We start from the raw sequence: 27230 nt of genomic DNA on the forward strand, positions 1-27230 counted from the left end.
TTTCCCCTTTATATTTCAATATTATCTTTTAAAAGAAAAGTCAGTTTTAAGTGAAATTGTGATTTTTAAAAATTAATATTTTAATGTAACAAATGTTCTAGTATGTTTTAAGAGTAAATATTATTTGAGGATACTGATACATATCTCACAGATTTGATTAACTCTTTATATCCTGACGACACTCATGCATTTGGTTCCAATTAACATTAAATAAAATAATATTTCCATAATCCAACAGATTTTTTTTTATCTTTTTATTTAAATAGTTTTCGTATCTAACTACAAAAACACACTAAAAGTTTAATCTAATCATGATAATTAAAAATATGTTTCACAAGTTTTCTGAAAATATAATTTGGGATATAAAGTGCTATTACGCTATTCCACTTTAATATATAAGTGTTTATCCTATTCAATCTATAATACTTATGACTAAGTAGCATATTATTACTAATTGAAACTGCAATGTTAAAAGTTTTGTTGGAGTAGGAAACGGCGGGTAAGGAGTTTTATTGTAAAAGGTCAGGAAAAACCTGCAAAAGTCAGGATATTGTTTTCTCAAAATAGTGTAGGAACCTGTAGCTTGTCTGAAAGCAACTACTAGTTTTTCCCTCTTTGTGTTTTTTTTGTTAGTTTTTTTTCAGAACTCCTACTTAGCTATTGGAATAATATTTTTTGTATTGTTATCTGTTCATGCCACTACAAAAGCCAAGGCATTCTGATGTTAGAAACTTTTACAAAATATATTGCAAGAAGTAAGTCGGAGGACAGCTTTGAGTTATACTCAATGAGTCCTTCCCCCTCTGTAATTCTTTTTCTTTAGTTTCTTGTGCCTCACTGCTAGGAAGTCATCTAAACTTGGAGGTTATTTTGGCACAGGTATTGAAGCAGAAATCTTCTCAGCTGTCCATTAGTTAAGGAAAGGTTCATAGTTAACAAAACTTTTAATTCATGGTTCTAAATATACTCAATGTAATTACTTGAATCCTCTTTTTTTATGAAAATAGCTCTCACAAAACAACACTGACTTATTACCACAAATTATCTAGCAGCTATCAATGTAAATTGACTCTCAATGTAAACTCTATCAATGTGAGCTCTGGTCTTTCAGACCATCAATTAATCTTAAAACTCAGTTAAAAAGGTTTTTTTTTTTTTTTTTTTGGTAATAATTTTTATTCCACGCTGAAGCAACTTAAATATAAATCATAAAACTGCTGTTTACTAAAACTGTTAAAAAGTAGAGAAAAAAATATAAACAAGAAAACATATATCAGGATAAACAAAAATATTCAAGAACTCCCTAACTAATTAATATTTTTATTCATTTTTAGCAGATTATTTTTTGATTTGAATAAAATGTTTCTTTTTTGAGTGAAATAAACATTTAATTGCTCTGGATTTTTTTTAAAGCTGTGTAACCTTTTCAGTTAGTTTAGATACAAGCGTTCTATCAGTTGATGGTCCGGTCTACTGCAGATGAGTATTTCTTTTAGGTCCCATTTTTTTTTACTAGACCTTTGCTTTGGAACATTAATACATTGCTTTGAAGTTGGTTGTTCTAAGAATTCATGTTGTCTATTGAGTACATGGACCTAGGATGCACTAAGATTTTTGGATAACGAACTACCAAGTAAAGTGTTTGGGGCCAACATTAACATAATGTTGAAATTATAAAAATGTGAAGAGTATTTGTTCAATGTAATCATTCTCCCTAAGTGCTTTTAGAAGGGCGGCCTGCCCCGTCTGCCCTTTGCTCACTATAAATGCGCCCTCCTTGCCTATTTGTAAAATAAGCCACCTTCCCTGAGAAACATTGCATTCTTATTTTATTCTTACAGGAAAAGGTTGATTTCTTAAGTACCTGTTTCCATGAAAAGTCCACTTTTGATTTGTTTTGTTATGAATAATTATTTAACTTATTTTATATTATTGATAATTATTTTTTTTTTAATTTCATTCCTTCATGTTAGTAAGATTTTTCTTGTGTTGTCTAGTTATATAGTTAAAATTTGCAAGATATTCAGCCCCAGAAGTATTCACATCTTTTATTTGGAGAGAGGGATTGAATATTTTAGTAGTTTTAAATTTTACCATTACTTTTTTAAACGAATACTTTTTATTTAAAAATGCACCTTTAAATGTTTTTTTTCTCATAATTTAAAGTTTAAAATAGCTTTAATGAAAAGCTTTAAAGTTGTTCATCCATTTTTTTCCTTTTTTTTTTAGTTGATTTATTTTAAAGAAAATTTATTCACAGAGATTGTCTTTTAGCTCGCCTTTAATTATGTTTCAAAATCTTCAAATTTTTCTGTTATTTTGATAATGAAGGATTGTGAAATATAATCCAATCAAATTATAAAATTGACTTAAGCTAATTTTGAGGAAATTTGTTTTTTTTAAATAATAAGTCTAAATGGAAAAGCTCTAAAAGTTGCTAAAACCAAATTTTTCTTGCATTAACAATTTAAATAAAAAGTTGAAAACCAAAAATAAGCAACTTTTTTGCTTGTTTTTGGTTTCTACCTTTTTATTTAAATTTGCGAAATATACACATAAAATAATATAAGAGTGTAATTCGAATAATTGAAGATCAAATTCAGTCTTTATTTAATATTACGTATTTTGGATAAATGTCAATGGTGATCAGTGAGGGCCCTTTCAAAACTCAAAGTGCCCTTTTCTGCCAGGAAGCATCCTGACTTTTTTATTTCTAGGGAGAACTCTGGTAATATGAATGAGTTATAAATGTTTTCTTCGTTTTTTTTCTTCTTTGGTACAGATATTAAAAATAATTAAAGTAGATAAATTATACAAATATACATACGAATATGCTTATGCAAAGCAAATTATGGTAAATTTTTAAAAATTAAAAAAAATTTAACTTATCATAAAAGATAACTTTCTCTATTATTCAGAAAACAATTTTTTTTCTAATACTATTTATTAATTTATTGTATTGGATTAGTGTGATACTTGTTGTCTAGAATTTCGAAGTAATATTTTGTTATTTAATTGATTTTATTATTATTATTATTTTTTTAAAATTTCTTGGTGTTTTGGTGGCACAGTTAAGACATAGCTCACACTGCTGGTATAAAGCTGGGTTATAGAGTTTTCAATTCCCTGAATGGATGAATTTTTGAGGTCATCTTCTATTATTTAATGCATTTCTTATTGTAAATCATGAATTTTATTCCTAATACATTTGTGATGTTTTTGTTAGATCTATCACATAAAAATAAATAAATAAATACTTAATAAATTTTCTTGTCGAAAAGGATTAGTTTCAAAGAGAGATGGCTGGAAAGTACCTATTTAAAGAATATAATAATTTGAAGGGATAACAATCTTATATGAGTGCAAAGTATTTTCAAAATATGTATGAAATTTATATGTATACTAGGGAACCGATTATCCGGAACGATCGGGACCATCACTATTCCGGATAACTGTTTTTTCCGTTTTTTTTTATTGTTAAACCCAACTAAAAAAAAAAATAATATTTGGAAATGATCTTAAAAAGAATAAGAAACGATGAAGTAATACACTANCAAATTTTTCTTGCGTAAACAATTTAAATAAAAAGTTAAAAACCAAAAATAAGCAACTTTTTTGCTTGTTTTTGGTTTCTACCTTTTTATTTAAATTTGTGAAATATACACATAAAATAATATAAGAGTGTAATTCAAATAATTGAAGATCGAATTCAGTCATTATATAATATTACGTATTTTGGATAAATTTCAATGGTGATAAGTGAGGGCCCTTTCAAAACTCAAAGTGACCTTTTCTGCAAGGAAGCATCCTGACGTTTTTTATTTCTTGGGAGAAGTCTGGTAATATGAAAGAGTTATAAATGTTTTCTTCCTTTTTTTCTTTGGTACAGATACTAAAAATAATTAATGTAGATAAATTTAAACAAATATGCTTATATTACAAAGCAAATTATGTAAATTTTTAAGAATTTAAAAAAAATGTGACTTATCATAAAAGATAACTTTTTCTATTATTCAGGAATTTTTTTTTTACTAATACTATTTATTAATTTATTCTATTAGATTAATGTGATACTTGTCTAGAATTTTGAAGTAATATTTTTTTATATAATTGATTTTTAAATTTTTTTAATTTTTAATTTCTTGGTGTTTTGGTGGCAATAGTTAAGATATAGCTCACACTGCTGGTATAAAGCCGGGTCATAGAGTTTTTAATTCCCTGAATAGATGAATTTTTGAGGTCATGTTCTATTATTTAATGCATTTCTTATAGTAAATCAGGAATTTTATTCTTAATACGTTTGTAATATTTTTGTTAGATCGATCGCATAAAAATAAATAAATAAATACTTAATAAATTATCTTGTCGAAAAGAATTAGTTTCAAAGAGAGATGGCTGGAAAGTACCTATTTAAAGAATATAACAATTTGAAGAAAAAACAATCTTATGTGACTACAAAATATTTTCAAAATATATATGAAATTTATATATATATCGTGTGGAACATGATATATTGTTAAATACTTTTAGTTACTGTATTAAAATACATTATGAATTATATCTGTTCTGTTACTAAACCATGAACTTTCGTAATGTTTGAAGCCTCTAGATAGCATCCTAACTATAAATTAAAACTAAATGTAGCAGCATTTTATTTAGTAGTGAGATTTTTTTTACTGTTTGTTGGTGACTTTAAAATGTGTTCTTATATTGAATAGGATCTGAAAAGACCAACATGTGCTGAATCTGATGAAGATTTGCTGAAACAACAAGAAGAGTTCTTTAAGAAAAAAGCTAAGTCCTGTGTAAATTTGAAAAAACCACCAGAATTTAGTTCAAAATCTTTTGAGTTAGAGGGTGTTTCTGACAAAAAGACTAATTTAGGTGAGAACTGCATTGAGTGTCATTCATGATAAACTTATTAAAAACTGAGTAGAAGAAATGTTTACTTTTTAGGGTATAAATTTTTGTGGTATAAAATTAAACATTTGGTAAGGTTTTCTGCATGGAGCTAGCTTTTCACTTGAATTTATTTCTTGCAGCTCTCCTTTAAATTGCAACTATGGCATTATAGTCTTCATTATTCATGAAACTTAATCTTTTAAAAGTAAATATGGCTCTAGTGTAGAATCGAGGCCCCTTGGTTTGGCGATAACTTTTATTCAGTTTTGTTGTAATCCCATTTCTGGTTACCATGATATACTTTGCGGTCTTTGCTTTCTATGACGTCACCTTCAGGTTACTGCAACTTTTTACTTTTATGTGATTGGTTTTTGGTTTATTTACAATACATATTCGTTTATTTGCAAATCACGAAAAAGGAGAGGGGCCCCCAATTGTAAAGTTTTACAGTAAATATTAAATTGCCATGCAACTGTTTTGAAAAGTTCATATTAATTCTTATCCCTTGTAACTTAAAAAAACAATATTTATAATAAATTGTGCATTGTCGGACTACTGTCACTATAAATAAAAATTTTACCTTGTTTTAGGTGAATATGGCTGCTATGAATTGATTGCATAAAATCATTCAATTCTTTGAATTGAGTGATTTTATGCTTGCTTTTGTGTGAATTATAATAAATTAAATTTCATTTCCAGAGAGAAATGGTTCTGTTCTATAACTACCTTTGTCGATCATAGCTTTTATGTAATTATTAAAACTAGCACTCTATATTTTAACGGAATGAAATACTCATCTGTCAAATGCCACAAACGTGTATTATTATTTTAATTTATTCATATTTATTAAACTTTTTTAAGGTGTATATTGATGCTTAGGTAAAATCTTCATGGTTAAACACAACTAAATCTTTTGCAAGCTATGTTTTTTTTTTATTATTCTCATTAGAATTTTTTATTTTTTTATCTTTGTATTTAGTTTTCTATAATATTTCCCCAGCCATAATGAGCCACAACTACACCAGCACAAGATCTTGCTCTGCTTTCATGCTCCAAATGGTCATCTGTTGATTTAATAGTTGATTTAATAATTACTTTATGCTGGCACATATAATAGAACTGTGGTATCTTACATCAAGATCCTTTTACATGCATTATCTGAAAAAGAAATTCTTTCAATCTACTTAGATATCACTACCGATATTACCAAAATATATCTAGATTTTTTCTTCATTTTGTATTTGTTTTTTAATAATATTTTGAATCTATATTTCTTTTTATATGCTTTTATATATTTTTCCTAAATATATCAAGATTTTTTCTTCATTTTGTATTTTTTTTAAGTAATATTTTTAATCTATATTTCTTTTTACATGCTTTTATATATTTTTAATTTGTTTCTAGATGTTCATCATGAGAAAGTGATATCTGATGTAAAGGTCAGTTTTTATCTGTATATTTTATTCATCAGTAACTACTTATTTTTATGTATCTCTAATGCATTAGGAGAATATCCTGCAATCCTCCTCTATCAAAATCAATATTTTTTTTTTACCACTTATTTGTATATTGATGTTGTAAATTAGACATTCCTGATATATAAATAAATCGGTTAATAATCTTCGTCACAAAATCACTAATTTGTTAAACACTAAAAGTTTCAAATCCACTGTTAATAATCAATAATTCTGTCCCATTTTTGAGATAAACCTGAGACTTATGCATAGACTACTAGTTCATGTTCAGGTCAAAACATAATTCATAGATAATTCTAATTTTTGTAAAAGTTTCTCAATTTCATGTTCAGAGATCAAGGCATGTCCAGTCCATGCACTTCTTCAATCATATACAATAGTGAATGAATATTATGTCAATTTACTTTGGAAAGTAGTCTTTTTAAAATGATAGCTCATGGTTTAGTAAAGTCTTCAGATAATGTATCAGCATATGATTTTATCAAAACTTATATCAAAGTATCATATATTGTTCTCCAGACAGACACAAAGTTGACATTTCTCAATGGCGGGAAAGCAATGGTAAAGAGAGACGTACTCTAGTGTTTATATGTCTGACTATATATGTATGCCTGTCACAATATATTGAGTGTGGTGAGTGATGCAGAACATGCTGGAATGGACAAGTGGACATGTATGAATAAATGAACTTGTGCATTCAGTTAATTGATGGATTTGCTTACACCTATTAAAACATATTATTAAAATACTATTATTATAACTATTTTATTGAAATAACTTGTTTAAATTACTTAAGAAAAAAATGATTTTTGATGATTTTTTTTCAACTGATAATTATAAAAAATAAGCTATAAACATTGTATTATATAAGTGATAGTTTTTTAAATTTTTGTACTTGTAATATAATGAAATAAAGATTAAAATCTGTACAGTTAGATAAAAAAAATGTTTTAAGTAAAGTTTATCAAAATCTCTGTAAAATTCATTAAAAAAAACTTTTTTTTAGGCTTCTACTGTCTTGTTACCTCTTAAATTTCAAAAAGTTCTTCAAATTATAAAAGTAAAATTAATGAAGTTTTATCAATGTATAAATATATTTAATAGAGTATTTGTTTTGTACACAATTTATTTAAAAATTCATATATCATTATTACTACTGTATTCAACACTGAAACAATCATATATTAATAGCTTCTACTAAACTTGTAAAACATAAAAATGAAATATTTGTTACAATTTTAACAAGAAAAAATAACAAACTTTTTTGATTTCCATATTTAAACTAAGCATGTTTTTATTAAAACACTAATTTTTTTATTTGTAAATACCGCCACTTATTGATATACTAATACTTTTACTACATGGAAAATGAAAGCTAAACAAATAAATACACTGAAAGTAATGTGTATCAGACCTCTAGAAGTTTTTAAAGGAATCCATATTATTGTAATAAAGCATACAAACATAAAAAGTTTTGTGATAGCCATATTTGAAACTTAGTTTAATTTTTAATTCAGACATATCTATTATTTTATGAAAAAAAAGTAATCATGCATAAAATTGAAAATTTAGAATAATTAGTAATTTTAAATTTGGAAATAATGTACTTTCTGGTTTTTCTGGATCTTATCTGTCTTTAGTTTCTCATTTTATACTATATTAACAAAAAAAAATATTTATTATAAATACAATTGATTAACTAAAATTGATTTTTTAAAGTATTCTTATGTATCAAGTTGTACAGTTGTAAACTGTTTGAAATTGGAGAATTCTTTATAACTTTTTTTTCCTATTGTGTACTTTATGTGCGTTTTTATTATATATAGGATTTGAAAAGATCATCCATGAATGAGCATGAAGATTTACTCAAACAACAAAAAGATTTCCTTAAAAATAAAATGGAGCCCTCTGTATGTCTTAAAAAAAGAGCTAAAAGTGAAGTTAAACAGTCTGAAAATGTTTCAATATCGTCTGAAAACAAGAGTGACATTCCAGAAAAACCTGTTTTAGGTTAGATTAAAATGATAATTCTATTAAAAGTAGATCAAGAGTTTTGCAATTTATTTATTTTTTATCTAAATGCATAAAAGGCTTTAATGTTTGTAAACATTGAGTAATATTTATATAGTTTCTGTGTAAAGAGTGAAAATAAAGTGGTTGTGTTTTTTCCTTTTTTTAAATTTTAAGGTTAAAGCTACTTTATTTTTGTAAACTATAGATTATTTAATGAAATATCCAAATCATATTGAAACTAAGACACTATTTTAGAATTTATATGTGTGATCTTAGTATGTAATTTTATATTGTCCCTTTAATCTACTTTCTTGTTGTATTCCTCAGCACTTCCTTTTGGTGATCATCTGTCTTAATATTTTTGCTACATTTTTTTTCTTCTTTTCAACAAATAAATTTTTGTTCTATTCTTTGTAAATTCTGTTTTAAAAATATGCCGTGAAACCTTAATTTTTTGAAGAATTATTTCATATTTATTTCTGAAAATAGGAAATTTTCAGATTATCATAGTGAATTCTGTGAATGAACTATTTTCTTTCACTAATTATAGAAATCTAACTATTGTATTTTTCTTGAATATTCTGTATTGCTGTGACTTACTTTTTTATTTATGTTTTCTTTTCAAATGCGGAAATATTTTATTTCAAAACTTACTTTACATCACTTTTATATTTTAAATACTGCTACACTAATCATGAAAACCCTTGTTGTTTACAAAAAAGACAATATCTCTGTGAGATTAAAATAAAAATAGAAAAAGTAATTTCTATACCAAAAAGGCAATCTAAACGCTATTACTTTCTTAAAACTGGTGATACTGGTGTAGAATGTGTGTCTGGTCACAACTAATTTTGGGGCAATGTTTAACAAGTTAGTAATAATTAAATTTCTGTCTGTCACGAAAAGGAGGCTTTGCACCTTTATTGCTTTCTAATTCAAATACTTTGGAGAATATGAGGAATAAGTCTAGAAAGTTGAGGCACTGAGTCATCACAGCAAATTGTTGAAGGAGGAGGACGAAGGCAACTGCTTAAATAATTGGGAATTAACCTTAGTTAACTGTTGTTTGATGAGGTTTAGATAAAAGTTATGTATCTAAAATGAAAGTGTTTTGTCCAATGATTATAATGCTGTGAAGCAACTGAAAAAAAAAATATCAGTATAGGGGAATAAATAATTCTGGTTGTTGTGATTATTATAATAAATTGGAATTAAAAAATAAGAATAAAAAGTTGTTCCACATTATCTTGTTCAATCAATTTTGTATTTTTTGCATAGTGCTGTTATCTAAGAGCAGAGTTATATAAAATGAAAAACTTTCTGCAAGTACAAAATCTCAATTAAAAACTTTCTGAGTGCATTCATTAACACTTGTAACTACTATTTTTAAGATCCTTTCATTGACACCTCATTTTGGCGCAGTTTGCTTAAAAATCTCTGATTTTTATAAAAATGTTCCGTTTTTATCGAACTCTGTATTGATTTATACCACAAGGATGAGTTAGATAAAAGGCTGAAAATATAAAATCTAAAAATATTATGTGCAAAAACACTTTTTAAATAATTGAAAAAGTACTTAAAATTCAAGGGGAAAAAAGTATTTATAAAAAACATCCACAAAATGTTTTATAGAACTCCTATACTGACTCATACCACAGAGATGAATTTGGTAATAAAAATCTTATAATGTTATGTGCAAAAACATTTTGAAATTTAAAAAAAAAAAATTGCAATAAGAGTATGTAGGAAACACTTATCCACAGAATGTTGTCAATGTGTTAATAAAAATATTGATCCAGGAATTTATTTAAATTGTGCGAATATGAATTCTTAATGTGTGATTTTTATATCATGTGAATGCGAATCTTGACATTTAATTTTAAAATGGCTTAAATACGAATCTCAGTATTTTATTTAAAAACAGCGATAATACAACTCTCGATGTTTGATCTTAAAATCGTGTAAATAAGAATCCCGATATTTGATTGTAGCAATGTGTGAGTATGAATCTCGTTGTTTGATTTTAACATCACGTGAATATAAATTTTAGTCGTTCATTTAAAAATAATGCAAATATAATTTCCGATGTAAAATTTTGTAGTCACTTGAACACGAATCCTAACTGTGGCTTTTAAATCATGTGAATATGAAGCGCGGTATTTGATATAAAATTGTGAAAATACAAAACACAATGAGTGATCTTAAATCGCATAAGTGGGAATCTTGTTGTGTGATTTGAAATTGTGAATGTAGTTTTAAATCGCGCTTGCATTGGAAAAAAAAAGCATGAAAACAAATTTTTTTTCTCGGTAATTCGAAAAATGCAAACTTTCTTTGAAGGGGCACATTATTTATTTATTTTTTTGTAATAATAAAAAAATTTAAGTGATGTTGACAAATTTTTCGCTAATGCTAATGTTCGTGTATATTGTACAGGACTGTCTATGATAAGAAATTAATACAATTAACCACTTTTATGAATTCTCTTTCATCTTTTTAAAATTCATGTTATTAATTCAATATGTTATCAATTAGATATATGATTGTGACTTATTGAAATGTGACTAAATATCTCTTTGCTTTCATATCATTTCCTTTAATGTATGTTTTTACTCATCTAAATTTTTAGATTTTTTTTTTGTGGATGTTATTTGAAAGCTTTGTGCTTATACTTTCTTCAAATTTTGTTTATTTATTTTTTTAGTTGTTCATCAAGAAGAATTCATTTTTGATGTTCAGGTCAGTTTTTCTTCTTAATATTTTTATTTAATTATAATTTTTGTTAGAAAAATTTTGTTTCTTCATGCATTATAGTTTAAACACATTTAAAAAAAATTGCCTTAATGCTTATAAAAGTTAGTTTTTATCAGTATACAGATAAATAAATTGGTTCCTATTAATGTTCGCCGAGGCTATTTATATTTTAATTATGATCAAATTCTGTTTCCATAAGTTTTTCTTCTTCTTGAAAATTGTTAATATTAGTGCGTAATTTGTGTAAAGTATCTCTAGCATCAAAAAGAAATAAAAGTGAGCTTATAGAAGGAAAATTTAACAATGCATTTAACTATAAAACAGAACCTGATTGCCTTACTAATTAAATTCTTGATTAAATAACATTTTACCGTGTATTCCCCCATAAACATATTTTTTAAAAGTGTGTAACATATAATTAATTGTTCTCATACATTAAGATGTATCTAAGAACGATACATAAATATTTAATTTCTTTGCTATATCTATTTGTATCTTAAGAAGAACAACAGTATTTTATACTAAATCTTAGTACTTCATCCATCAAAAATAAAATGTTTTGTTGTCACTGTAGGCATTTCTTCTGCAAGCATGGAAAAACTTTTTAGTAATTACTAACAATACAGAAACTAAATTGAAATTTTAGTATTTGTAACTTGTAAATACTAATTGCGTTTGTATGAAAATGGGAAAAAAAACTTCTATACACGGTGGTATTTTAAGCTTTTATAGAATTTATTTAGAATTCAAAATTTAAAAAGATAATTTAGCATTTTCTACAATTTAGTGTAAAAGTAGACATTTTGTTAATAATCTAAAGTTCTAAAGCTTACTTTTGAAACATTGTTTATATTAAATTTGTGTCACATGCTTATAGAACTGAGTATTTTTTTTTTTTACTTAGAGTTTTTTTTCTAGAGGAGAAATCTTATATTCATTGAAATCTTATATAAACTTATTTTCATTTTATACTGTAATTTTTGTGGCAATTACACTAATAACTAGATAAGTAATTAAAGAGTGTTCATGTTTATTATGTATGTAGAATTATGAAATGTTTGAGTAATCCATTAACTGTGACTTTTGCTAACTTTTTAAGTACTAACTTATTTTTCCTGATTTATTTTAGGAGCGTCCTTTATCAAATGAGCCATTTGTCTTTCAATTGCCATCTGTGTCTCCTGAAGATATTTTTAACACATTAGAAAAAAAGTCAAGCCTGAGCAAAGTAAATTTTTCTCAATTATTTTTTGTAGAGCTCTATGAAATTGTTTTTCTGAATAAAGTTATGAAGAATAGAACTTTTGAATTGCATTTAATGATTAGATGGTTGACCACCCATATAATAGACAGTTATTATGAAATTAAAGTATGTAAAAGAAAAAAAAATATATCCTGTATTTTTGTAATTTAATTCTCTCTACCTTTTCATAATAAATAGAACAATTAACAGATTATTATTTAATGTCACTCAATAATTGGATGTCAAATTCTATTTTTAAATCCCCTTTTTCCTTAATTGCTTTAATCACCATAATAAATTATTCTTGTCTTTTGGTGTTTTATTTCTCCGCCAATTAATTTTGAAATTTAAATATTGGTGGGTGCTTTACTTTTGCCAAAACTCATTTAGCCATTTCTTCTTGGATTTCTCCTTTCTGATATGACTATGACTACATTGAACTTTTTATGTTAATTTTAATCTACTAGGTTACGGAAGTTTTTGATTCGAATAGTTTGTTTTTCAATTATATTATTGTGTTAAATGTATAGATGAAATACTCAATTTTATATAAGTTATTTTGTTTGATCTTTAATTAGTTTGAAATTAAATTAGCAGTAACTATTTTGTCAAATTAGGATGCACAACTGTCGAGATGTCTAGCATTGAAGTGGGCCTTTCTTTTTTTCAGGGATAAGCAGATAATAAAAAATATCAAAATTTGTAGACTATTATTTCCATCTATTTCTAATGTCACCAAACGTTAAATGAACTACAACAACATTTAAAAAAGCCTTATTTTGCATATGGTATACTTATTGTATACACTGTATATTACATAGCGTATTTATCTATTTTTTTTTTCAGTTTGCAGCTAAAAGAAAAGAGCAACATAATTATTCTAAAGAAATTGCATCAAAAGAACAAAATCTGTCAAAACCAACTAGTTCATTTAGTGAGTATATAAATATTGAAGTGGTTCTGATATATTTTTTTTTTCATTTATAGTTTTAAGTTCGTATTTAAATATATGTTATTAAAATATTTTTTATTAATGTAATTTATCTGAGTTTATTTCCCTATTATTTTCGTTCATACCAACTACCATTCTCAAGGCAAAAAACTTTTTTGTACTTGCGAGAAATAAGGAGAAAAAATTAGTTTGACCGTACGCAAGTTTGTTTCTTCCTGTAAATTAAGAAAAAATTCAAAATATTAAAGCAATTAAAATGAGTAATAATAATACATCCAAATTGGAAAATGCACTAAGCAGCAGTAAAACCAAGATGAATTAAACAAATAAGACAATGAAAAAAAATGTTAAAAAATATTGCAAAAATATGACAGCCAAAGCTGACTTCGTCAGGGGGTACCAGCTTTGGATGTCATAAATGCAAAACGTTTTTTATCGAGAAAGCCAAGAGAAAAAGTCAAAAAATTGCTTTCTCTGTACCACAAAAGTTTTGCCATAGTCCAGGAAAAGAATGTGTAAAATACAAAAAAACAAAACAAAGTAGAATACAATTTAAAATACAATTAAAATACAGAAGCATATACAGCAGAATAAAAACATGACCAGTACAGAAGGAAAGTAGGAAAGAAATAACATTAGAAATTACTTAAAATAACAAAAATAAAATAGTTAAAATTCGTGTCCAACCAAGCTTGTTAATTTTTCTTTTAAATATTATGTTTTTAAGTAGGTAACAGTGAGTTTATTTTAACGTTTATAAAGTAAAGTTCACTATGGATCGATCATAAATAAATTATTACGCAAGGTATTCCAATAGTGTTGCTCTATGAAATATCCTTTGATTAAGAATTTTTAAAACCATGGTTTCAAATTAAGAAATTGTTCGTTTCCATCGCTTATTATTTTTATGTTGCCCTATGCCATGTAACTGTTTTATAAAATTTTTTGAAATTACAAAAATTTAACTTATCAAAGTCATTTGACTTTGACTAAAAAAAAGGCTGTCATAAATATTGTGTTAGATGTTGATCAACTAATAAATATTCTTAAAAACCATTTCGTTTTCAACATCGAAATTGTCGGAAGTTTTTTATTCTTAAAGTTGATTTCTAACTTAGGGTACCTTATAATTAGTTTTCATAAGAATAATGCAAATCTTGGTTTTTTTATTCTTATTTTTTTATTATTTTTATTATTATTTTTTTAAAATTGTAAAGGTCTGCATTTTTTTTAAAAAAAGAATAATAATAATAACTATTAAAATATAATGTTGAGACAACCCATGTTTTATTATTTATAAAAAGCAGCTACTAAATTTAATCTTTTTGTAACTAAATGGATTAAAGCTATATTTATTGTTTTAAAAAAAAATTATCTTGTTGCTTTCATATTTTTTTCTTTTTAATAAATTTGAATTTAATCTCTTTTTAATTGCTCTGCAACTGTGGAACAGTTGGAACAACATGTTGGTTGTAAGAGCTTGGAGACAGAATAATTTAGATTGTGATATATTCAAAAAAAAGAAACTGGTCTTTAATATGCACCATTTTTTAAATGCTGCTAAAAATATATCAATACATATTTATTAGACCCATTTGTGTATTTTATTTAATTTTTATCTTAGACAGCACAACAGAAAATACAGTTGATGTTAAAGCCATCAAAATGGAAGTTGACAAAGAGAACCAGGGAATTATATCAGCTATGTCACCTGAAGAAATTAAGAAAAAAGTGGAACAAATTAAAAGTCAATATGGTAAGAGTTCTAACGCATATTTTTTTAAAATTTCATTTATTGATTGCTTGCATGAAAATCGGGAACTGTTGCTGTAATTATTAAAATGTTTTATTTGTTTTTTAAAAGATCCAAAACTATTGAAATTTCTTCAAAATAAGGGGAAACACAAGAATATTTCTGAAGGTAAGTTGCTACAATATAAGCCGTATATTTCAAATGTTGTTCAGTTAAATCTTTTTTTCTACGGTTGGCTATTTTTTAAAAATTATTATTATTTTAATAATTTTCAATGTGTTTTATGCACACACAGATGTATAGATGATTAATGCTTCAAAAATTAAGGAACTAAAATGAAAGGCCAAAGTATAACAATTTTGAAAACATTTGCAGTAGTTGCTGCAGCAATCATTTAGTTTGGTTCTGCTTATGAGACATTTTCTGGAAATTCTCACCTTCGATCAGATCAATTGATATGCTTTTCTCTTGGGCACTTACGCTTTTTGTTCGTTCAATTGCATGACATAATTCAGGATTTGTATTATAGTAAAACTAAATTTCTTTTGTGCTACATTTTCTCTATAATTGTTTTCTTTTTTAACCTTACATCTGTATTGATTATGAAACTGTTGAAGGATTTTTCTGATTTTGTAAATGTTTCAAAGCATAGATATCTTTCGCCGCTATACTTAATGTTGCCCTAAGCTTTTTTGGAAGATCATTCTTATATTTCCTGATACTTTTGATGATGATACATTTCTGTACTGCCTTGCATAATATGCTTAGATTGAATTTATTTTTCACAAAATTCTCTGGACTCCATTTAAAAGTTAAGTTTTGTATAAAAGTGAAGGATTTTTCATTTATTTATGCAATTTTAATAAAGAATTTGCTACATTAAAAAAAAAGTAGTAATTCATATTTTACTGTAAGTATTGCAATAATTATTGTTCAAAACAGCTTGAAAAATTTTAAACTGTAATGCTATGCTGCTTTTAAATATAAAATTGTTTAAGGGAATAAAAAAAAAGCACATCACTATATTTAGCTGTGAATTCAGTGAAATGAAAATTAGTTTTATTATGTTTCAAAAACCATTAAATTTGTATTAAAATATTCTGCTTGATCATTTATTTACAAATGCAAATAAAACTACTATTATTAATTTACCCTCTAATTGGCATATATCTGGGCTCAACTATATTGTGTTCATATGTATATTTGTATTTATATTTTAAAATGTACATTTTGAATAAATTTAAATTTTTAAGGGCACACTGGCACTTTAAACTCAACACCTGCTTTAAAAAAGTTTTTTGTACAACAGTCTACTTCTGATCATGATGTGAACTGTGATGAAGTCCTAAGAGAAGAAGGAAATGCTGAATGTGATGGTCTAATTTTGGAACGAGCTTTAAAAGATACTGTTATACCTGAAAGCTCTGGCATAATTGAAAACTTTAAAAATAAAGATATTGGTTTGTATTACGATTAACGATTTTTGTTTTGTTTTACGTTTTGTTATATTATTTCAGTAAAAGTATTATCTATCTCTGGTGCCTATTATTTTTTTCAACTTGCAAATTACTTAGCTATAAATAAAAATATGAGTAATGAAATAGAAACTCGGTTTTCTGAGTAACATTTGCCTATTTTTCTAGCTAATTTTATTAATAAAATTAAATTTAAGATTTTGTACTTCCCAAGTAAAAAAGCTTTCACAAAATTTTAAAAAAATTCTAGAAATCATTAAGCATTTTGTTTTAAAATTCTGCAGTTTTTATTAAATAAAAGTAAAGATTTTGTTAAGTTTTTTTCCCTTTGAAAAAGCTTTAGGAAAATTCCTTTAGTTTGCCTTAATGAAAACTGTGAAACTTTATGTTAATACGCTTAAGGTTTTTTAGTGTTTTTATTTTTCATTAAATCTTGGAGCTAAATTATTTTGTTACATGAATTTCAAAAATTCCAAAAGATTTTTAAAATAGTTAAAATAAACATTATGAAGAATAGTTGATTCAAGCATTTTGAAAAATAGTTAATCTAAACATTTTAAATTTATTCACTTTAAATTACTTTAGTTTATTTTAAATCTTGTATTAGTTGCTTAAAAATGTTATTACTTGTTAAAAATCTCAATCTGTATTATTTCTTACTGTGAGCAAATTTTGCAATTTTATAATTTGAGTTTTGTCTAATACTTTTAAAAGTATTTCACTAGTTTTGCATTTAAATTAACATAAAAGTAAATAAAATCATCTTAAATTAACTGTTTTTTTCCTTTAAAAAAGCTTAAGGGAGATTCATTTAGATTTTCTTCACAAAAGCTGTAGAATTTGGTGCAAAAACGCTTCAGGATTTGTGGAGTTTTTTTTTCTTTTTTTCCCCCTTAAGTCTTTGTGCTTAAAATTCATTTACATGAATTTCAAAAATCTTTAAGGTTTTTAAAATAGCTAATATAAACATTTTGCAAAAAAGTTTATATAAACATTTTGCAAAAAAGTTAATATAAACATTTTTAAAATAGCCAATGTAAGCATTTTGAGTTAATTTACTTCAAATTATCAGATTCTTGTGCTAGTTGCTGAAAAGTCTTATTACTTATTATAATCTCAATTAGAATAACTTTGTGCTAAGAGAAAATCTTAAGATTTAACACCTGCAATTTGGTTTAGTACTTATAAAGAGTTTAGCGAATTTTGAGTGCAAACAAACATAAAAATATCATTTTGTATAAACTAAACAAAGAGAACAATTCAAATTTTTCCATCGATTAAAAATTTCCGTCATAAAGATTTGATTCCATCTTTGAAAAATAGTAAATAATAAAATAGGGTTAAAAATTCTAAAGGTAAATAAAATATTTTTTTTTTTTTTTTTTTTTTTTTTTTTTTTTTTTTTTNTTTTTTTTTTTTTTTTTTTGTAAAAAAATTAATTTTTGAATGTCACTTTAGTTTGCTATTTTTTAAAATTTTCTTTATACATTTGATTGTTAAGATTGTTATTTCAATAAAAGTCATTTTTAATAAACTGTCTAAAGAATAAGGAAAGGGAATTTTTTAAACAACTTGAAATTTGTTTTCATCTTTTAAAAATTGTAATTAGGTTTATCATCTCCAATTCACCATTATATACTTCATGACATTTTGTTTAAATATTTTTGCATCATATAATATTTTTTAAGAGCCATTGAAATTCAGAAACATCATATCAAGTAATAGATAAGATACTCCATTCACTTTGAATACTTTGTGGATGGTCCCCTAATGCATAATTTTAAATTTAAGCAATTTCAGAATTGTAAAGTATAAATAGTTGTCTGGTAATGAAAAACTTGGGAAATTTTGTGAATAAGTGGGAAAATCGCACATAGAATTGAAGTTAATTTCTTGGTGGCATGTAATTTAACTACAAAATGAATTATTTTACCAATAACATAAAGTTGTAATTTTAATAATAATGAAATCTGTCATAATATTTTTAAATAATATTTCATATTTTTTAATAATAAAATCTGTATGTTAAAATTTTTTAAAAAAATTTAAAATAGCATAGCAATAACTCTACTGTAGCCATTTTTATGACTTGAGGATACAAATCATCGAGTGTTTACTTCTTTGAAAGATATGGTAATAAGAATGTTTTGATCAACAGTCTTTAAATAGTCATCATAGGAAAATAATAATATAAAAACACTTGCCTGAAACATTAGCTTTCATAATTACTCTAAACTGCATGCAAGATCTTTACAATGTGCTTATATTTGAGATATATTTTGGATTATATTTCCGTTATATTTCCTAACTAAGTTTGAAATATCAAATTTTACTTGCAATAATCATAATGAAACTGCCTGAATAGTAACAACAGTTTTAAAAGTCTAACCTTTTCCTTAAACAATTTTTAATTTTTTATGTTTTTTAAGCACATTAGTGTAATGAAATTGCAAAAAATTTCATAAAACTAATTATTAAAAATGCTTAAAAATTTCTTTTTTTTTTCCTTTCTAGAAATACCTGGAGCGACTCAAAAAATATTAGCTGAAAGTAACAAAGGCAAGTGGCAAAATATGAATAAAATTGAAAAAGAAAAACTAGAATGGATTTCAGATTTACCTAAACCAAATCCTTTGTATTTAAAGGTATATACTTTCATTTTTTTGAGATGCTCTTTATTATAAAAATAATGATGCCCTTTGTCTACTAACTGTAGCTCACAGCCTAATGCTTTGAAATTCTTTCACTGTTTTATGAATGATTCCGATTTGCAGAAAAGGTTTAAAATTTTTTTATTATTGTGTTGACAGTACTAATTTTATACATCACAATTTACTTGTTTATTTATAACAATGTGTTAAAATTTCAGCTTTACTGACATGTAGTTATTTCTTCATTAGTTAAATATTTCTAAAACTTTTTTATTATTTTTCACTTCACTTTGATCAATATAGTTTTTAAAGTGATTTTTTAATTTGCCATTCAGAGTAAAGTAAAATTAACTATCTGCGTACATAATCCAAATTTATCTACAAAATCATAGTATTTCTTATATATAACATGAATTATAAGAATGAAAAGTAAAAATTAAACCAAGGTGAAAAAAATTTTTTTGAACTTTTTTTATAAATTAAAAAATTAATTCATCCAGGGGTGATTGGGGCTTCATGAAAAAATACTTAAAAATTTTATTAGGGAAAAAGTATATGCAAAGTATATGTTTATTTTGAATTTAGAAAATTATAAATTCTAATTGCAATTTTTATAAATGAGAATGAAAATGATATATTTCTTTTTAATCTTATTTCATGAAATTTTAATACTGACATGTTTAAATATAACTGAATAAATATCATCAAAATTTCAAGCCATTTCATTTTAAGAAATAAAAACATAACTCTTAATTGAAATTTCAATTTCTAAATATAGATTTGGACCATTCTTGAATAATAATAAAAAACTTCGAGAAAATGATAAAAAATTTTGGAAATTATTACTTTTACTTTTTAATTATTAGCGTGCATATAAAATTTAAATATTACAAACATGTTTTGTTTTATAAACAGATTATTCTTTCAAAACCTATTATTTCTTTTTTTATCAATAAAATTAGAATTGTAAGCTAATTATAATAGGTCCTGTGAATACAAATCATGAATTCGAATTTTAATAATACGGGACTATTAATTTTAATATTAGATTTTAAAAACTTGTAAATGCGAGTGGCAATATTGGTTTTCTAAATTGCGTGAATATGAGTCACAACATTTGATTTTTAAAGCATATAAATATGACTCATGATGTTTGATTTTTGACATGAATTTGAATCATAATATGTAAATTTTTAATCACACAAGTATAATTCTCTCTGTATAACTTTATATTAACTAAATGCAACTATCAATGTATGTTATTAAAATGGTGTGAATATATAATCCAAATAATAGCATATTCTAATGTTACTAATTGTTGCTTAATCTTTTATTCTATCTAATTCATACACTATTGATTTTCAAATTTGTTACTCTTTTATAAATATTTATTTTAATTCTTATCACAATCTTATTAAGAAATAAATCTTGTAAAATGCTTCGTTTTTTTCCTTATTTTTTTTATTATCAAAAAAATTAAGAAATAAATAAAGTGATCATTAAACTTTATAGTAAAGTTCCAAACTGTTTCTTCTAAATTAAAAAATTTGTAACAGAAAATACAAAAGTGGTTTTAAGATACCTTTAAACCAAATTGGAGAAAGCTGTAACTAATTTTTTGAAAAGCTTTTGAAAAAATCCATATATTGCCCATATCTGCAGTTCTTTTGCTCTGCTGCCTGTTTATATTTTTATTTAAGGACAAGTAATCATGAGATAGAGAAGATATGGGTGGGTCGTCAACAATTTTGACTCTTACATCAATTGGGATAACAATATCATAGTTATTACTTTTATTATTTTAGTTAGAAGCTTCTATTTCACACCTCAATATGTAAACAAGCATTATATTTAATTCAAGTTTTCAGAATCATTCATTGTTGCTAAAATTACATGTTTTGCAAAATTATTCTTTTTATTATATAAAATCTTATGCGAAAGAAATTATTGGGTATGCCTTATAATATTTCAGTGTTTTCAAAGCACTGAAACTTTAAAAGGCTTTTACATTTTAAAAGCATGCTGTAACTCTCTCTCATGCAAAGAGATATGCGTAATTCTTTGTTATTTCAATTGATTTATAAGACAGATTTTTTATATATATATATCATTTTACAATTTTAAGTTTGTTAAAATTTTTCTTGTTGTTAATGTGAAACTTTTAATATTTTAGGAGTAATTATAAAACTGTAAGAAATATTTTAATAGAAAATTGTTTCCTTGTGCTAAAAGGGTAATACAAAAAAAAGTTATTTGAACTCTGTGTTACTTCCTTTTTAAATGTTGTGCTTGAAAATAGATGGCCGTAACATAAACGTATAGTGTGTGTTTTTCTTCTTTTTTTTAAGATGCAAATTGTGCATCCAAAAATATTTCCTTTCCTAAAGAGAAAGCTTCATATTTTTAAAATTAAATTTCTTTTTTCATACAATAAATTGCAAGTAAGAGAAAATTCCTGAAGAATATTATAAAATGGCGCCTTGAAAAATGTTGGTGTTTTCCTTTTCTTACATGGTGTTTTCTTTAAATTTATGACTGTTATAGACTATTATTCATTTCTTTGTCCATTAGACTGGTTATACAGCTCGATTTGATTTTATGGGCAAATTGTTGGCTTATGATACAGATATACCTGTACACAAAGGACTACATCATCATGGAAAAGAACCTGAGGTAAGTAAATGTNGCAGAATAAAAACATGACAAATGCAGAAGGAAAGTAAGAAAGAAATTTACTTAAAATAACAAAAAATCAATAGTTAAAATTCACGTCCGACTGCACGACACAAATGAAATGAAATAAACATAGAGACAATACCCCCTAATCTGCACGGTTAAACGAAATAAGAACAGCAGCTGAGTAAGTAGTGAAGTCATTAAACGAAAAACTTGACTGAGGAGACTTGAACAAAAATGGAATTTTTAACCCATTGAAAAACTAATAATTCTCAATCATATTCTTTATTTTAAAATCAATATTACAAAAATTAAAAAGAAAACTATTATTTTCTAGATTTTTTAAAAATTACTAGTTGCCTTTTGAAAACTTAAAACATTATTAAAAATTTTATTAATTCTAAAAAATTGAAAAAAAACTAAATTTTAGAAAATTTTAGTGCACAAATTAGTATCAAAATTACAGAAAAAAATAACTTTAAAATTAAAAGCTTTTCTTTTATCAAAAACACCAATTTTAATTTATTGATCAACAATATCTATATTAAAATCTAAATATTCAACACTTAAACTATTATCATTAGTTTTCCTCAAAATCAATTCTTTAGGATATATATTATAAATAAAATCAAAATTATCACAATTAAATAAAATTAAATCATCAATATATCTAAAAGCTTTAAAGTCATTAAATTCGCTAAATTTAGCTTCAAAAAATGTAAAAAACTATTAGCAAAAGCACCAGAAAAAGAATTACCTTGCGGAATCCCTATAGTTTGTTTATAAAAATTAAGGCCATTAAAAAGTACATATTCAAAAAGATTAAACCTACAAATATCCATCCAATAAGATTTACCAACATTTTTATGAAATAAATATTTGTCATAAATGTTACTACAAATATCAATTATTTGCGCATACGGTATACTAGTATACGCATTTTCAAAGTCAAAGGTATTAATATTAGAAACCACATTATTATTGATAAAATTCAGCACATCAATGTTAATATCAATAACAATATTATTCTCTTTTTTAATCTTAAGTAAAATAATTTTAAGGAAATTGAAAAACTTTTTACTAATACTAGAGTTATAACAATTTGTACCACACACAATAAATCTAAACTTTACTGGATTTTTATGAAATTTAACAATAGGAAATAAATATGGAAAAGTAATCCTATTCAATTTTAATTTTTTACTAAAAGCAATAATCCTTGGCTGTCATATTTTTTCAATATTTTTTAAAATTTTTCTTCATTGTCTTATTTTTTCCTGCAAAGTTCCTTTTAGTTTCTTGTGTGCCATTATCCAGTTGCTGCGAAAATAAAGTGATTATTTTGATGCAGTTATTGATATGGAAATCTTCCCTTTTTTTCGTAGTTAGCACAGTTTTATTCATAAGAATAATTGTACATTAAAAAACTGAAAGTAATTCATTCTACAGTATTTTTATAATAATCATGATTAATGTTTATAAGATGTTGATAAGATTAATGTTGCATTATAAGAAATATAATTAGTGGAACTTTTTTAATTGCTTATTACTTATACGTATTTTAAAATAAATGAAGTTATGTCTGATTAAAATTTTTATTAATAGATAAAGTTTGAAAGTGTTGTTTTATATTTTCACAATTCATGACCAAGTTTGTTAATTTTTCTTCTAAATATTATGTTTTTAAGTAGGTAACAATTAGTTTATTTTAAAGTTTATAAAGTAAAGTTCACTATGAATCGATCATAAATAAATTATTACGCAAGCTATTCCAACAGTGTTGCTCTATGAAATATTCTTTCAACAAAAAAATGCTGTCATAAATGTTGTGTTGGAAGTTGATCAACCATTATATTTTCTTAAAAACCATTTTGTTTTCAACATCAAAATTGTCAGAAGTTTTTAATTCTAATAGTTGTTTTCTAACTTAGGGTATTTTATAATTAGTTTTCATGAGAATAATGTGAATCTGGGTTTTTTTTTATTCTTCTGCTGTGGCCCCTTACTTTATAAAACAATTAATTATTTTTTAAAATTGTTAACGTCCACATTCTTTTTTAAAAAAAAGAATAGTAATAATAAATATTAAAATATAGTGTTGAGCCAGCCCATGTGTTATTACTTATAAATATTGGCTACTAAATTCAATCTTTTTTATAAATAAATGGATTAAAAGCATATTTATTGTTTTCAAAAAAATGTATCTTGTTGTTTTCATTTTTTGTGTGCTTTTTAATATGAAATCCTTCTGCAAAATGGAATAACAGGTGGAACAGTTGGAACAACATATTGGTTGTAAGAGCTTGGAGACAGAATAATTTAGATTGTGATATATTCAAAAAAATGAAACTGGTCTTTAATATGCACAATTTTTTAAATGCTGCTAAAAATATATCAATACATATTTATTAGGCCCATTTGTGTATTTAATTTAATTTTTATCTTAGATAGTACAACAGATAATACAGTTGATGTTAAAGCCATCAAAATGGAAGTTGATAAAGAGAACCAGGGAATAATATCAGCTATGTCACCCGAAGAAATAAAGAGAAAAGTGGAACAAATTAAAACTCAATATGGTTAGAGTTCTAATGCATATTTTTTTAAATTTCTTTTATTGATTACATGTATGAAAATTGGGAACTGTTGCTATAAGTATTAAAATGTTTTTTTTTTTTTNAGGAATCTACAAGATTTTTTTTTTTTTTTTTTTTTTTTAAAAGATCCAAAACTACTGAAATTTCTTCAAAATAAGGGGAAACACAAGAGTAATATTTCTGAAGGTAAGTTGCTACAGTATAAGCCTTATATTTCAAATGTTGTTCAGTTAAATCTTTTTTTCTACGGTTGGCTATTTTTTAAAAATTATGATTATTTTAATAACTTTCAATGTGTTTTATGCACACACAGATGTATAGATGATTAATGCTTCAAAAAATTAAGGAACTAAAATGAAAGGCCAAAGTATAACAATTTTGAAAACATTTGCAGTAGTTGCTGCAGCAATCATTTAGTTTGGTTCTGCTTATGAGACATTTTCTGGAAATTCTCACCTTCGATCAGATCAATTGATATGCTTTTCTCTTGGGCACATACGGTTTTTGTTGGTTCAATTGCATGACATAATTCAGGATTTGTATTATAGTAAAACTAAATTTATTTTGAGCTACATTTTCTCCATAATTGTTTTCATTTTTATCCTTACATCTGTATTGATTGCGAAACTGTTGAAGGATTTTTCTGATTTTGTAAATGTTTCAAAGCATAGATATCTTTCGCTGCTATACGTAATGTTGCACTAAGCGTTTTTAGAAGATCATTCTTATATTTCCTGACACTTTTGATGATGATACATTTATGTACTGCCTTGCATAATATGCTTATATTGAATTTAATTTTTCACGAAATTGCTCTGGACTTCATTTAAAAGTTAAGTTTTGTATAAAAGTGAAGGATTTTTCATTTATTTCTGCAATTTTAATAAAAAGAATTTCTACATTAAAAAAAATAGTAATTCACATTTTATTGTAAATATTGCAAAAATTATTGTTCAAAACAACTTGAAAAATTTTAAACTGTAATGCTGTGCTGCTTTTAAATATAAAATTGTTTAAGGGAATTAAAAAAAAACACATCACTGCATTTAGCTGTGAATTCAGTGAAATGAAAATTAGTTTTATAATGTTTCAACAACCATTAAATTTGTATTAATATATTCTGCTTGGTCATTTATTTACAAATTTCAAATAAACTACTATTTTTAATTTACCCTGTAACTAGCATATATCTGAGTTCAACTATGTTGTGTACATATGTATATTTGTATTTATATTTTAAAATGTACATTTTGAATAAACTTTATATTTTTTAAGGGCACAGTGGCACTTTAAACTCAACACCTGATTTGAAAAAGTTTTTTGTACAACAGTCTACTTCCGGTCATGATGTGAACTGTGATAAAGTCCTAAGAAAAGAAGGAAATGCTGAATGTGATGGTCTAATTTTGGAACAAACTTTGAGACATACTGCTATACCTGAAAGCTCTGGCATAATTGAAAACTTTAAAAATAAAAATATTGGTTTGTATTACGATTAACGAGTTTTTGTTTTGTTTTACATTTTGTTATATTATTTCAGTAAAAGTATTATCTATACCTGGTACCTTTTTTTTCCAACTTGCAAATTACTTAGCTGTAAATAATAATATGAGTAATTCAATAGAAAGTCTGTTTTCTGAGTAACATTTGTCTATTTTTCTAGCTAATTTTATTAATATAATTAAACTTAAGATTTAACCCGTCTAAATTGACCACCCTCGGAACCAAGTCAAATGGTTACTATATAGAGGTGGTCACTTTATGAAGTCTCTTTAAGAAGGACTCCTTAAATAAAACTTGCAGAAAATGGTCACCTTACTCAGGTGCTCACTTTACCCAGGTGGTCACTTTTACAGGTTCCACTGTACTTCCCAATTAAAAATCTGCACAAAATTTGAAAAAAAAACTCTAAAAAAAATTCAAAGAACTATAAAAATCCTTAAGCATTTTGGTTTAAAATTCTGCTGTTTTTTATTAAATAAAAGTAAAGGCTTTGTTAAGTTTTTTTTTCCTTTGAAAAAGCTTAAGGAAAATTCCTTCAGATTGCCATAATGAAAACTGTGAAAATTTATGTTAAAACGCTTAAGGTTTTTTAGTAGTTAAAATAAACATTATGAAAAATAGTTGATTCAAACATTTTGAAAAATAGTTAATCTAAACATTTTAAGTTTATTCACTTTAAATTACTTTACTTTAAGTCTAGTGTTAGTTGCTTAAAAATGTTATTACTTGTTAAAAATCTCAATCTGTATTATTTCTTACTATAAGCAAATTTTATAATTTGAGTTTTGTCTAATACTTTTAAAAGTGTTTCACTAGTTTTGCATTTAAATAAGCATAAAAGTAAGTAAAATAATTTTAAATAAACTGTTTTTTTTTCACTTTAAAAAAGTTTAAGAAAAAATCTTTTAGATTTTCTTCACAAAAAGATTTATATTAGACTTTAGATTTTCTTCACTTCAGGATTTGTGGAGTTATTTTTTCTTCTTTTTCCCTTATGTCTTTGTGCTGAAAATTCATTTACATGAATTTCAAAAATCTTTAAGGATTTTTAAAATAGTTAATGTAAACATTTTGTTAAAAAGTTAATATAAACATTTTGAAAATAGCCAATGTAAACATTTTGAGTTAATTTACTTCAAATTATCAGATTCTTGTGTTAGTTGCTTAAAAGTCTTATTACTTATTAAAATCTCAATTAAATTAACTTTGTGTTAAGAGCAAATCTTAAGATTTAAC

At 25.0% G+C, this 27230-nt stretch overlaps 1 protein-coding gene across 2 annotated transcripts in view; it reads left to right on the forward strand.

The window, feature by feature from the left end:
- Positions 1–4718: 4718 nt before the first annotated feature.
- The window catches only part of LOC107438484 (RNA polymerase II-associated protein 1), a gene marked incomplete at its 5' end in the record, with an annotated part of 59029 nt that continues 36517 nt past the window's right edge, over positions 4719–27230 (forward strand). The window contains 11 exon segments of one of the 2 annotated variants that reach the window (XM_043048882.2): positions 4719–4884; positions 6307–6341; positions 8204–8387; positions 11095–11129; positions 12274–12372; positions 13234–13321; positions 14964–15095; positions 15204–15260; positions 16346–16552; positions 19082–19212; positions 21790–21891. In XM_043048882.2, coding sequence (XP_042904816.2) covers positions 4719–4884; positions 6307–6341; positions 8204–8387; positions 11095–11129; positions 12274–12372; positions 13234–13321; positions 14964–15095; positions 15204–15260; positions 16346–16552; positions 19082–19212; positions 21790–21891 — 1236 coding nt within the window. 2 annotated transcript variants of the gene reach the window in all.

Source organism: Parasteatoda tepidariorum, chromosome 7, assembly GCF_043381705.1.
Source record: "Parasteatoda tepidariorum isolate YZ-2023 chromosome 7, CAS_Ptep_4.0, whole genome shotgun sequence".
Classification (NCBI taxonomy): Eukaryota; Metazoa; Arthropoda; class Arachnida; order Araneae; family Theridiidae; genus Parasteatoda; species Parasteatoda tepidariorum.